The sequence below is a fragment of the Drosophila sechellia genome, chromosome X (assembly GCF_004382195.2).
Source record: "Drosophila sechellia strain sech25 chromosome X, ASM438219v1, whole genome shotgun sequence".
NCBI classification, from domain to species: Eukaryota; Metazoa; Arthropoda; class Insecta; order Diptera; family Drosophilidae; genus Drosophila; species Drosophila sechellia.
In genome coordinates this window covers 9,597,649-9,612,334 of record NC_045954.1, presented here as the reverse complement: position 1 = coordinate 9,612,334, position 14,686 = coordinate 9,597,649, and the positions used below count along the sequence as shown (strand labels likewise).

General features: G+C 41.0%; 1 protein-coding gene across 1 annotated transcript in view; it reads right to left on the bottom strand.

Moving 5' to 3' along the window:
- The window catches only part of LOC6617487 (carbonic anhydrase-related protein 10), a 46,971-nt gene that overhangs the window by 15,115 nt on the left and 17,170 nt on the right, over nt 1-14,686 (bottom strand). The window contains exon 3 of the mRNA XM_002041768.2: nt 1,233-1,283. Within this exon, the coding sequence (XP_002041804.2) occupies nt 1,233-1,283 (51 nt within the window). The remainder of the gene's footprint in view (nt 1-1,232; nt 1,284-14,686) is intronic.

The window sequence follows — 14,686 nt, the reverse complement described above, 5'->3', positions numbered from 1 at the left end:
AAATTTATTTATGCCAAAAGAGACACAAAGTGCGCCTCGGATTTCGGTTGCAATTTGTTGACAACACGTGTTACAAGATACCCCTGTTTCCAGGCTTTTACACGGCGAGAAATGGGTAACTTCATGTTTAATACAGATCGACTAGGCCACAGTCTATAACATTTTAAAATGTCCTGTATTTAATTTTTCAATTGATAAAAATCATCACTTTTTCTTTCAATCACGAAATTTTTCGGCTCGGCTTTCTTGACTTTAAGTTTGATTTTTTGCGATATATCTTGCGCTATCCATTTATTTTTCTCCCGCTCGCCAAATTCAATTCAAAATTCAAAGCACTTGAACTTATTTATGCATTTGTCTTGTGCAAATGGCGTCGCCGTTGTGTCTCTAATAAGATTAAGAAAGATTCTTCCACCGAAGGCAGAATGCAGCGAGGGTGACGGCAGAGGCGGTGGGCGGGGCTGGGAGTGAGGGAGACGGAGCAATGCTTATCGGCTGTCTGCTGTCCTGTCTGGACATAATCTCCATGGACCTTTGCCCCGATTTCGCCGCCAGTAGTGACACATGGCGAACTGTTTTCCATTTCGGAGCTCCAATTCCCATCTCCTTCTGCTCTTCATATGCCCCTCTCTTTCGCTCACTGCTAGCGCCCTCTCTTTCCTCGTCTGGGCGGCTGCTTATCACGTTTCAACGCCAGACAATGGTGCTCAGAAAAAAAAGGAAAGTTCGCTCTCTTTCTCTGCCTGGGTTCTTTGAATACTTTGTCTGCCTTTCCATTTGACAGCTGCAAATCGGCTTCGTCTCTGCTTTTCCCCCTTCCCCTCCCCACCACACACCGACCATTTCCTTTTTCTCGTTTTCCCACCACCCATCAACCTCCCAAACCATTTTCCTTTGCCGCTTTTCCATGCATTTCACGCGTGCAGCTTCAGTCGCTGAGAAAATCGTTTTACACCAGCAGCAACAACAGCAAATGGCAATCGCCCTGGTTTTTCCGCGACCCTCGAGCAGGTGAAAAATATACCCGCGCTCCCCTAAATTTTCCCACCATTTGCCCCAACCAACTTTGTTGCTGGAGCGACGCGTGCTGCTCGTTGCCTGAAATTTTACTTTCCGCTTCCGTCCGTGGTTATTGTTGAGCCTTGATTAAAATTTACTTTGTTGTTGGTATTTATGAAACTTAAACGAAGGCGGTGAAATGGGGGCGGGCCGGATCAGGCGGAAAAGCTTACCTGAGATGCCATCGTATGTCCACCAATCCTCCCAGCTGACAGCAAGCAGAACTGCAAAGAGAAGGCGAGGGAAAGTGCATCAGATTTCGATTTTTGAGTAGATGAATATAAGCCGCGAAAATGTCAAAGATCTGATTGGGTCAATATATACCGAGCTTTAATACCTTATAATGTTTTTCGGCGGAAAAGCGCACATGCATGTACTTAAATATATGCTGCGAAAATGTCACAAAGATTGTAGGGGATTTTATATTTTAATGACATATATTCGGAGCACCAGTCGCATTCATATCAAATGCATTCTTATATATCCCAGTATTTATACTTGAAACTTGATTTTAAAACCTTTTGATTTTAAAACTTAATCTTGTATATTAAAGGGTTATTTAAGGTTTTGAATACAGAAAATAAGTATAATTCCTATAATAAATCAAAAGACTTGTAGTGATTTTTCGCGTCAATCATTTACCACATTTCGCTTTTATAATTTATAATTTTGTCGTAAATGGAATATAATCCTGATTCAATGAATTATTCACAATAAAATGTTATTTTTATATTTTTGAGGTCGTTTTTAGTGCAGTCTTGCTGTTACAATGATAGAGCATCAACAGTTTGGCTTCGAGCTTTTTTGGCAGGTCCTTCGTGTCCTGCACTTTGTGAAAATGATTTTTGCTTACTTGCCTTTTAATTTTTTCGTGTTCGAGTTGGTTTTCGCTTTTTGTTCGCCGGTTCGTTGGCTCGTTTTTGTTTTGCGGCTGCTTTGCTCTTTTTGCTCGCCCCGTAAATTCACTTCCGTCACTTGTTAACTTTAACATTCATCGACACTTTTTGCCCTTTTTTTTTTTGTTCCACCTCTGGCTTGGCGAAGGGAATGCAGCTGAAGCACTTTGTTATTTTGACAGCCGACAAAAAGCGGGCCAATGCCTTTTGGCCAGAAGCAACCCCTTTTCGACCAGCAACCTGCACTCATTCTTTCCTTCCGCGACTCGAATCAAAGTCAAGAAATGTTGAATCATTAAAACGCGTTACCAGCCCTCTGAACCCCGCATACCCCATCATCCACCGGCTTCCCCACAAAGTGCAGTGCGAAATGCACTGTAGTTTCCGGCAAGGAGTTCCTCAGACACGGCGAAAAACCTCAACGAACTCAAGTTACTCTTCAGATATTCTTGTGAAAGTTGGCAAAGTGTATTATTAGGTAAAATGGGGTATATTTATTAGGGAGTCTTTGGGAAAATTATTATAAATTACTGAAAAAATTATAAATCATTGCAAAAATAAGTGCTAAAATCTAAACTTTTCCTGTGAATTTTCCCACGTAAATATTTCGCCAAACCAAACTTTGGGTCAAAACAACCCAGAGTTCTCTGCTTTTTGTTTCACCCCTTTGAAATACTTTATAAAAAGTGCAAAAAGTCGCGACAAAAAAAACCTTGAAAATTGGTGACGTGGGAAAAGCGAAAAGTAGAAGGCAACGACAAGAGCAACATCAACGAGAGTAATAACAATAATAATAATAATAATGCAAAGTCATGGGCAATGATTGAAATTAATGGATTTCTAAATGCTCAGCGTCATTGCAGTCGCCCATACCCGGCTCTTAACCCTTTGGCAGCTGTAGGGGTTCAAGGAAAACAGGGCGACTTAACCCGCTGTCGACAAATTGTGGCTTTGGCTGAATGTTGCTCACTGCGCGATTCATGGAATCCCCATGCCCCCAATATATAAGTTTTGCAACTTGAAGATTTATTTAAACAGCACATAAAATAGAGATTATATTAAAATTATAAAAAAATAGTTACAAATTTCCTGTCAGTTTTCCATTGAACCACTTAGATTTGTTTTAATATTTACATGCTTTTAAGTACCCAAAAGGTAAGTTTACCTAATCACCTTATCTCGAATATCCCGTTAAGCTTTAGATGTTCTTATTCTCTCAATTTTACACACAAGTTTCTTTAAGCTATTTTCCGAAAAAAATAATAATAAGAGAAAACATCTCGAATAATTTCTATTCAATTTTCCAGTTCTCCTCCCGCCCTTCGTCGGTTTTGTTTGTTCATTGAATTCTATTTATAAATTTTCACCTGGCTGCACGCCCCGCCCCTTTTACACCTGATCCTTCCGTTGGCTTCTTCTTGGCCTTCTGCCATTCCTCCTTGGTCTTGCATTCGCAATCATAAAAGGCAACAAAATGTTGAACAAATTTTTATGGCTGCACAAAGCAACAGCGAGTGACAAAGCGAGAGAGCAGGGCAAAAAGTCGCCGGTTCAGGATGCACAGAAAGAAATAGTTAGTTTAAATAACAAAAATCATAGCAAAACATAATATTCTACGCATGTTGACATGTTAGTTAAACTGACTTATTAATTGATTATTCAACTGATTATTTACTTTAAGAACTCTTTTTTATTTACATTTAACTAAAACTGCCTTTATAAATTAGATTTGTTGTAACTTAATTTCATCACTTGACATCACTTTGAGTTAGTTTCATTTTTTTGCGTACTTTTCTCTCAGTGTAGGCAATGTCATGGCAGCATAGTCGTCGGAACGCCCCCGCCATCCCCCCTCATCGCTCGTTTGTTGGCTTGTAATTGTCGCTTTTGTGGCTGCCTGCCATTTTCCGCCCCGCCTAAAATTTTCTCTCCCTGTTTTCGCCGTCGCGCCTTTTAGTATTAATTACAAATGAAATTTTCTTATCATTTCTGTTGCCGTTGATAACTTTCTGTCTGCTGGCCCGTCTGGGTCACCATACCCCTCGCCAATTTGCCCCCGCATCCCGCAACGCAGGACGTCCTCTAGTTTAGGGCCAATAAGCAAAAATAGTTGCTGCTAATTGTTGTTTGCCGTTTATTGTTATGGCCAATGCGTGCTAATTGTCAGCAGCCATCTCCTCGGGCTTCCGTTTCGGCGTTTTCAATTACAGCTGCGATGCTGAGTTCCCATTTGGAATTTCGTATTTCGCATTTCGTATTTCGTACTTTGTGTTTTGTATTGAGTTTCCTGCAGGAAATTAATGGCGACACTTTAGTTGCGCTCGATATTGTTTGACTTTCCCATCAGCGGAATCTTTTTCAGGCATGTTTAAGTAATAAATACTTAAACTTAAATAGTTGCCATTTAAAATGTATTTCTTCTAACCAATCCGTATTGATTTGTTGATAGGTATATTATTAACTCAAAATGTATTATAAAGGTTTAGGAATGGGAAGTTTAATATGACTGGTTTTAAGATAAGTCGAAATGATGGAAAATCTTTAAATCCAATTTTAGTTTAATTAAAACTATTTAACTGTTAAAAAATGAGAATGATCGAATTTGACAGAAGTTCCTCATAAAAATGCCTTTTTTTGAGAATGGTTGACCTGTTTAAAGAGTTTCAAGATCTTCGATCCATGTAATATATCCCTATTTTTCGGCTCCTTTTTATCGTATGTTTTCTTTGCTTCTTGTTCGCTTTGCTTTCCTTTTTTTTTGTGCGACTTTCTATTTGTTTGCTGTCGTCGTAGTCGCTTGTCTATTTAAAAAGCACGTAAACATAGCCGACTTCTGGCGCGCCCAAATCAACAACAACAACAAAATGTTAAGCAATAACAACAAAAAATTGTTAAAGGACAAAGAAGTGGGGATAATGGGTGAGGGGAATGTGGAGTAAAAATAATGGGGGGGGGAGAGGGAAAAAGGATTGACGTGCGCATTTTAGTCACGCTGTCGCGGCTTTTTTGCCTTTTTGCCATTTTAGCTGATTGTTTTTGTTGTTGTTCTTGTCCGGAGCAGGAGCACATTTATTGTAGTTGTAGTTGTAAGCGAAAGGATATATGAATGTAAGCACGACATGTGTGAGGGACACGAGCATATCAGGACATCGAGACATCGGGACATCAGCGTGCAAAACTCTGCCCGCGGGTAACTTAATATTTTGTTGATGTTTGCCCAACTTGATTATATCTATCACTATCATAATATATGTGCCACACCGCCCGCCAAGCGGCTAGCACACCCAGTTTCCGAGACATATGCAAATTTTCCCGAAAAAACAAAACAGCCCCAAAAAACAAGTGTCAACACAGCAGATTGGACCAAAAGGATATGCTTACAAAACGGAATTATATGTCGAGTGATATGATGAACATGTATCTGTGTAAATTTCCCGCATGATTCGTGTGAATTATTTAATTGGTAATTTTTACCGGGGAATTGTTTTACGCATTTCGATACAAACCAATTTATAAATTCAACAAAATATAAAGTATACGTGCCGTTGCCGAAAACGATCATTAGGATATCACGTATACGCAGTGTTGACTATTTAATACAATTTGTGTAATACTTTAAATTTAAAGGCAAATTGATAAATAATGCAGATCAATATGTAATGATTCAGGTGTTTGTTGTAATTTCAGGCATTGTTTGCATATTTAAAAGGAATAGTTCATTTGTATTTTAATTGATTGTACCAAATTTCCCCCTGACTACCGCTGCACTTTGCTGACCCGCCGCTTCTAATTCATTTGATTTTTATGAACCAAGGAGGACAGGAGTAGAATAGTAATATGCAAATAGCCCAAGGCGTGTTCACTGAAATCAGGAGCAAAAAGTCGAAGGATATGGTGAAACATCGTCGGTGTAGTGGGGGGGGGGGGGTGTAGCACAGAGAGATCTGAAGGAACATGGAACGTTGGTTCCGTTTTTAAAAGCGCAAGCAAGTGAAAGCTTTCAATCAATGTCGTTCGCTCGTCAGGCGACCTGCCCCACCCACTTTTCGCCACCACCGTCCGAGCATTTAATACCCCTCCTACAGCTGAGCTTACACGCCTCTGTTTTTGTGTCCAGCTTTGGCTTTTAATTTCTATCGCTACGATTTCATTTTTTAGTTCCGTTCAGTTCAGTTTGGTTTGGCTTGCCTTGTCGGGAGCTCAAGTAACCATTTCCATTTGCTGCGACCCCCACCCGTCCGCCGCCACCCACTTGCCACCCCTTTTTGACACAGCCCACCACCGCCCCCCTTCCCACTTGGCCTCGCACAACAGAGCCACACCTCGTTCTTTGATTTTTATTAAGTTTTGTCGACTAGGTTTTTTGCTTTTGTGTGTCCGGGTCGTCGTGTCCGTTTGTCCATATCCTGTCCGCTGCCACGCCTTGCTACGCCCCCGTTACCTCTGACCCCCTCCCTCCTCGGCTGCCACTCCCATTGCCCTTCGCCTGGCTAATGGTAAATGCCATTTCAATTACGTACACAGTACTAAAATTTTATGCGGCCAGTCAACGTTGTTCGTCTGTTTTTTGCTTTGTCGATTTCCATTTGCGCTTTAAGTGCATTTGCACAATGCGAGGGGTGGATTTTCGTTGGGGTGTTGGGGGCCATGGAGTTGGTATATGAGGGGTGCGGCCATAAGCAAACATCAATCGGACGCTATAGAGGCCGATTTTCATGGTAAAACCACTAACTGAATGCCTCCAAGAAATTATGAAAAGTGGGGCGAAGATATTTAGTTTAAAAATGGAGTCCTTTAAATATTTTTCAGCGCTTAGTTGTTGCCGTGAAAAATAAGCTGATTTTTGTTCCGTTTAAGAAAATTTTGCCGAAACCAGAACAAAACCTTGGAAAAGAATACGCATCCACCAAAAAAAACAAATCAAAATTCATCTCTATTTTTTTGGATTTTTTTCTGGGTCTCATGAAATACCTGTTTTGTCTTTTTCATTTTTTTTCCGCTTCCAAGTGACACCTGCTCCTTTTGAGAATGTGTGTGTGTGTGTGTTGGAAACAAATGGCACGCAAAACACCTGTCAAAAAAACAAAAACAAGACAGAAAACTACGAAAAAAAAGCGAAAACTTTGTGAGCTCATTTCGTTACCAGTTGTTTTCAACACTTTTCTTGCCTCTTTTTGCTTCTGTCACTACTCAAACTGCCAATAGGCGCGCCAGAAAGTCAAAAAGTCACCAGCGACGACAACGGCAATAGTAACAATAACCGAACACGAAAGGAACTTCGACGAAAAAATGTTGGCTTTGCAATGAACGACTTTGAAAATACCTTTAGCATTAAATGAAAATGTCTATAAAAATTTCGAAATAATTTGCCAAAAAATAAACAAAATAAATACAATAAATAAATACAAAATAAATAGATAAATACATATTACATATTTTCACACTGCAGCAATATATATAAACATACTAGTAATTTAATGAAATAAATATATTTAATATACTATTGAAATATATTACGACAATCTTAAATATCCTAGAATGATCGATTTTCTGATTGTTTTCTAGGTGAGAAATGATATGAAAAGTTCGTATCATTTTTATTGAATTCTGTTTTCATAGAGCTACCCAAAAACAGAGTATCAGAAACGGAATCGACTCAGATAAATCGTGCTGGGCTCAGCTTTTCGTGCACTCAGCTGTTACGTGCATTTGTAACCCTACCCCGCTACACCTCACTTTTCCAGACCCATTTTCCCCTCACTTTTTCGAGCGAGAAGCAAGTATTGCAGCGAGGAACCGCAGTCACTTTGGCTTTGCATTTTTTGTGAGCTTGGCTTTTCCGGGGGCTCCTCTGTAAAAGTGTGTGTGTGTGTGTTGATGGAGGAAAGTTGTAGTTGCATGGGAAACTGCGAGAAATCGGGAGGAATGGAGCTGCCATTTGGCAACAGGTGGTGAGGCTTAGTCTTTGGGGATCTGTTCTCCGCCAGAGTTTCTCATTCGCTAAGCCCTCAAATAAACAAAACAAACGTCCGAAAAAAAAAACAGAAAATATAACAGCGGCCAAAGAAAACGCACCTCACTCGAAGAAAAGCTTAGGGAAAATGAATAGCCAAAAAAGGTTGCACTTAACTATTAGCAAAAGTTTGGCCGTCGCCACTAGAAAGAAAGAGAAAGAAACAGGAGCAGAGAGAGAGAAAGGGAAGACCGTCAGGTTAAAGCGTAAATTTTCCACTGACACTGATTTGTTGCCTTTGGTCACAGAGGAAAATGTTTGTAGGCCGATGTTGAAAAAAATAGAAAATTATGAAAATTAAAACCAAAAATATTCTATAATATTCGGAAACATTCAGAGCTTTTTTATTCTGTATATTTTCTTCATAATTATTTAATTTCCATAGTGCTTAAGTTGCTGCCTTAATTTTTCCAGTGCTCAAAAATAGCTGAACAACTGACTGACATTGCTTGTTTGCTTCCGAGAGCAGTAACTTGGCATCCTGCCACCCCAGGACCTCCTCACTTGGCCCACCTTTCTTGCACTTAAACTTCGGCAAGTATTTGTTGCTGCTGCTGTTACTGCTGGTGCACTCATTATTGTCAAGTTTCCTTTTACACATTCTACTCATTTGGGTTACACAACTACACACACAGACACAACCACACGGGGAAAAGCACAATGAAAATCCCCTGGAAAATGAAGCTTTTGCTGCTAGTGGTGGTGGGTGGTGGTGCTGCTGCTGCTGCCTACCTGCCTGCCTAAAAATGTTGTGCTGCATACTAGGGGGCGCCTGCATCCATAGATGTGCCCCAAATCTGTGGATATAGCAGTTACTCCCCAAAAACGATCCAGTCCCCAACTTCTGGCAGGTGGGAAAGGCACTCAAATTGCCACTGCCAAATGGCCAGCAAAAGAGCAAGCAGTGAAAAGTTAAGCGGGCTCATTTCTGGTGTCATTTTCCCAACGTTCCCACTTTCCCGGACTTTTAATGATGTTGCTCGACTGTCTCCGGCTTCACTTGCAGCTGCACCGCTGAGTGACCGGATGACCGCAGCATCAGCAGGGAGAAAGTACCAGGAGAAAGCAGCAGCTAGCTCTAGAAAAAATCTAACAAAAAAATATTTTTCATTAATAGAAAAGATTTTTTTAGTTTATACAATCTTTTAGTTATTTTGTTTTTAAGTATAAAAGCTGCAATAATAATACTAATATAAATAAGGTCTTTAAAAAATCACAATAATTATTAAGGTATAAAAAGTATATTTGCTGTTTTTTTATTAAGGGCCAATGTAAGCCTTATTCTCAGGGGAAGAAAACTGAGAGCTAGGCTAAACCACAATTTTTGCAACATTTTTGCCCTGGTGCACTTTTGATAGCCGGAAATTGCGACGGACAGAAGAACGAACGGACAAGCGGACAGCGGGACGGACGGACAGGGAGGGCAGAATGGCAGCAGCCGAGTGACGGCGCAGTTAATTAGTCTAAGTGGAACTGGGTGCACAAACTTCAAGCACTCCCCACTATCCATTGTTGCCCCAATTGCTACTTTCACTAGCTGCTCTTCTGCTTTCTCCGCCAGCTTCTCCACCCCTCCCCCTCCCCTTCACAGCACTTCTGTTTCCATTTTGTGAAGCCTCTCCTGAATTGGTGGCTGCTGCCAATTGCTGTTCACTTTTCGGCTGTTGCCATTTAAAATGGGCAGTGAGCGTGTTGCAGCTTCACATTTTTACAGGGTAACTGAAATCGGTAGTTCCTACGATTTTGTCAACCAAAGATGTTAGGATTACAAAAAATAATTTTAAAACAAAATAGGTTGGTAAATTGAATGCTGATTTCAGAAGAGTACGCATAACAAGAATCTTTAAGAAACCTTCATTTATTTTAGATCGCCTATCATCAATCTTTATAAAAATTAATTTCTTAGACTTTTAAATACAAGATATGCAGCAAACTATTTCCATTCCTGGACATCTTCTCTACCAGTACTTATCCTTTATTTTCCTCAACTTTGATTCAGACACTGAAGAGTATTGAAGAACAACTCTCGAGGGCTCCACAGCTGAAGGATCCAAGCTGGGTGTATTCATTCGTATTCATTAGAGTCGCCTTGCAAGTGAGTGTTTATAGAGGCAAAGAAATCCCGAAGGATTCAAAAAGAGCTCATGAATTTGCCTCTAGCTTTCAAACAATGCATTTTGTGCGATAAAAATATTGTATATTTATCACGAAATGATATTTTCTGGGTTCTAAGACTAGTCTTTTACCGCTTTCACGGTAAACTCGAATTATTATTCACTTGTTACGTGGGTATTCAAATCACATTTTACACACAGACTCACACATGCCATCGCTTCGATTTAAGCTAATGTTTTCCGAATGAATTTTCACTTTGCACTGCAATCGGATTTTCCTTTCACCTTGAGGGGCCACTCATAATGCAGTTAACTTTCATCCCCCACACCCAGTAACAAAAAATAAAAACGAATGTGAATAAGCAGCGGGTGTGGAATGAATGAAAAAGGGGAGTTTTTTGAGGGGAGACCTTGAATATCTCCCAACGGGAGACCCACAAACTGTTGGCCAAACATTTGCAATTCTTTCGAAATCATCCTTACGCTAGGGACGGGGTGCTTAAATGGTTTTGGGGCGGCAAGGGGTTAAGGGTGCCCTTTTGTGGTTGGGTGGTGTCGGTGGTTCAGTGGGTGGTGTCAGGATGGTGGTGCAAAGTTTCCCGCAGCGTCGTCGAAGAACACACATTCTTCATTAGCCGCGCGGCACATTTTTCTCCGAGGTTTTTTCCTGCGGCAACCGCTGCAAAGTATGCTACCGTTTTCAAGGGCCTAAAGGGGCAACTGTATGCGTGTGCATGTGTGCTTGTGTGTGTAAGCCAGTAGTGTGTTTCTGAGTGTGTGTGTGCCTGTGTTGGCCATGATAAATGAGCCATTGGCATTTATTTTCGTTTCAGTTTCACTTCGTTTGGTTTGCTACCCAAGAAATCGATGTCTGCTGATTTTTCTGCCAGCCCGCTGAAAATTACATTTCGCATTTTCCGGAAGAAAGGAAAACGAAAGCGTCTGCTAGTTCATCTAAGCGCATACAGGTGGCGCTAATGTAGCCACAGCACCTTGAACACTCTTGATTTGTTGCCGAGCCAAAGGAAATTATGCCAATTTTTTGTACCATTCCATCGGCGTGTGATTGTGTGTTGGCCAAAGCCACGACCTTGTGGCTTATTTATTTCACACAAAGGCGGTTGGGATCTGCAGGTTTTGGCTCAACGATGTGGGAATTAAAGTTGGCTTAAAATTTAAGGTAAAAATAATGTTTATAGGGTATACAAGTATAAGCCCTATTTCAAAATAATTATAAAAATATTATTGCTATCTTCAATGTGCAATTTGAGTTCAGGGATGCCTTAGCATTTAATTTCGTTTTGTTTAGGGACTGGCCTGTCATCACTTTTTATGTGCATTTACAGCAGAATCGCCTTCGCAATCGGAATCGGAATCCAGGAATCAGAGGCACTGAAGACACTTGGAAATCAAATCGCATTGCTATTAAATTTGACCAGCCAAGCATATCTTGGCCAGGAGGCAAAAAATCAGAAAAAAAAATAACAGAAAACACTAAAAAGACTTGACCAAAGTGGCCAATGACGATGACGTTGGCACGTCCACATTCGACCGAAGGAAAAGCCAAGGGAAAACTGGGAGGAAAAACACCCAACCCTTTTTTCGGTCAGTCGATGCTTCAATTTTACACATGTTTTGCATGCGAATCTCACCAAACAAACACGGAAACTCTACAAATACTACAACATCTCGACTTCGTTCGTGCCGGAAGTTGGAAATTTTCTCAAGCAAATTTTTGGCATTTTTACAAAACGTACTTGGGCCAATTTTATTAGGCAGCCTTTCGCCTGTTTTCTTTTATTTTCCTCTTTTTTTTGCCCTTTTTCTTCTGCCTTTTTTTGGGGGCACACGCAAAGCAGCAACATCGTCAACGTGCAGTCGAAAAGTTGTAATTTTAATTCAGCCTCTAACTGCTTCAAAGACGCACTCACACACACGCACACATAGGGAAAATTGGAAAATGGGCAGATTTAGAGGTCCAAGGCGTTGAAAAGCCACAAAGTTGCACGTTCACATGAGGGGCTGGAAAATGAGGAAAACTTTGACTCCTGCTCTCGTCACGCATGCCACTGCACCTGCAACCGAGTGTTGTGTGTGTTGGATGGAGGCAGGAAAAAGGGAAAAGCGAGTGGGTTTTTTGTCAAACGGCTGTAGAATTAGGTAGCCCAAATTAAATAAACGAATTTCATTTGCATTTTGGCTTCGTTTATGCTCGCCCACCGGCAGAAAATTAAATTCAAAGAATCCAATGGAAATGGGGATATACACAACGATAAGCCTTTGATAAGATGGTTTTACAACCTATGAACTTACCGAGGCATATAGAAATGCAAAAGTTCTTAGAAAATGTTACGATATTACCTTAGCAAGAATTGCGAAAGTAATCTAGAACAACTTAATTAATTTGGTCTATACAAATAAAATATGCACAGAAATGTTAGCGCTCTTTTTAAACATCCTATGAACAGACTTGTAAGAAAACATAAAAAGCACAAAATAAAAAACGTAATAAAATCTTCAACAAATTTGTCGAAAATCCTCATGTTTACCCAATTTGGTGAGCTGGCCAACAAAACCTGAACCTTTAACCGCTTTAAATATTTTAGAAATAGTTTTCTTCCGAATTTTCTTCAACACATTTTCGGCCAATCTGGAGAGAGTGCAAACTTAGTTTTTCTTACTTGTACTTTTTTTTCCGACTTCTTTCAATCGCCTGCCAATCTCAGACGCCTTACCCCTGATTTTTCTTCGCCCCTTTTTCGAATTTTCCAAGCTTTTCCGCCCCTCCAAGACCTCCATCCCTCCGGCTGTCTGCTCAATAATTTGTTGGGTCTGGAAATCAAAGCGAGCCTTTGCTGATCCCCTTTGAGTGATTTGCTTGCTCGCCTCACGGACATTTGAAATGGAGCGCAGGAAGAAAAGAAGCAGGGAAAACAGCAGCGAAATTGAAGGGTTGTAGAGGGGGGGGACGTCGACAGGTGAGGAAAAGCGAGTGAAACTCAGCCGGCAATTAAGGGGCAAATCGTTTTTGTTTCCACACACCACGAATAATTAATGGCCCGCCTGATGGCCGGCTGCAGTAGTGCTCACTTAATAATTGAATCGGTTAATAATGCAGCATAATGCTGCATAAATGATGGCCCTAACAAATCGTAATTGGCCTGCAAATGAAAACCAGCCAGCAGAGAGCAATAAGGTTAAGATAAAATTGCATAAATACAAAATTCAAATTTCAATTCAAATTCAGCTGCAAAAAACAAAACACGAGAGCATGCATTTTTTACATCCACAATAAATGGCATGAAGTTTTAAATTTTTTGTGTTGGTTTTCCTCTAGGAATTGATTAAGCAACATTTTAGTGGAAATTTAAAATTATTTGTTTTCTCGAGGAAAACAAAGATAAATGTATCGTGAAAAATGTTCGTGAAGTACCATTTAAGCGAACACACTTGATAGTAAAGTGTAATTTTTACTTCACTTTAATGTTCTTAGCTTGCCGCACTAATTTTTCCGGTTAGTCTGCGGTTTTTCCAGCTCGCTTTGTGGGGATATTTTTATGAGCGGCACGATTATTTAATGGTCGGTTTAAATGCTTACTCCATGACCAGCCACATACGCTGAAATTTGTCCCCTTGAGTTGACTTGGTTTGGCTTGGCACTCGTGTTTGACCTGCCAGCACTTTTCCTCTCTAGCTTTCCCGCTCTGCATAGCTTTTCCCACCGCTTTTCCCGTTGTGTGCCATTGTGCCAGTGTGCCGTGTCAAAGTCACACATTCCCACACACATTACCACTCACACACACACACTTGGGATGCAAGTGCATTTGGGTTGGAAAACTGAGAGGGGCGGGCTGCCCATGGGCAAGGTCAAAGGGCCAACGGGCGGAGGGCGTGGCCGGTGGTGCAGATGGACCGCCATGTGTGCGTGCGAGCGTATTGTCAGGTTAATCACTCGTTTTGTTGGCAATTACCGTTATGACCCCAACGAGAGAACAACAATAAAGTCGCAATTTTGGGCGGAGAATTGGAGTGTGGCGATGGTGCGCGGCGGGGCGGGGCAAGCCACTTGACCTTTTGTTGTTGCCAGCGAATATCAATGAGTCCATTATGTATGAATGTCAATGATTATGGCCGCCTGACATGACACAGTGGAAATGTGGAAATTCCGTAAGGGACGTCGATGAGGGAGGCCCCCAAATGACAGTTGACAGCGTTTGCCATTTTGGCACTTTTCCGCCCTCTAAGGACGAAGGACCAAGGAGACGACGTCGCCCGTTGACAATAACAGCATCAATTTGCCGTCACCTGGGCGGCCCATTTCCCAACGGAAAGCTTCGCGAGGGGGGAGTGGAAAATCCGGGGGGGTTTCGGGCGCCTGGTAAGTGCGCCTGGCCCACATCATAAAATTTTAGCAGCACGCACCGGCGAGGTCTCAATGTCAGCATGCCGGATTCCTTATTCTATGCACATTGGGACGAAAAGCTGAGTAATATATTTAAAAAAGTTTAGCTTCACCTTTAACTAAATTTAATTATGCATAATAAGACTCAAAATGTGTCATGTGTGATATAATTTTAGCTAAAGAAAAATAACTATACACACTT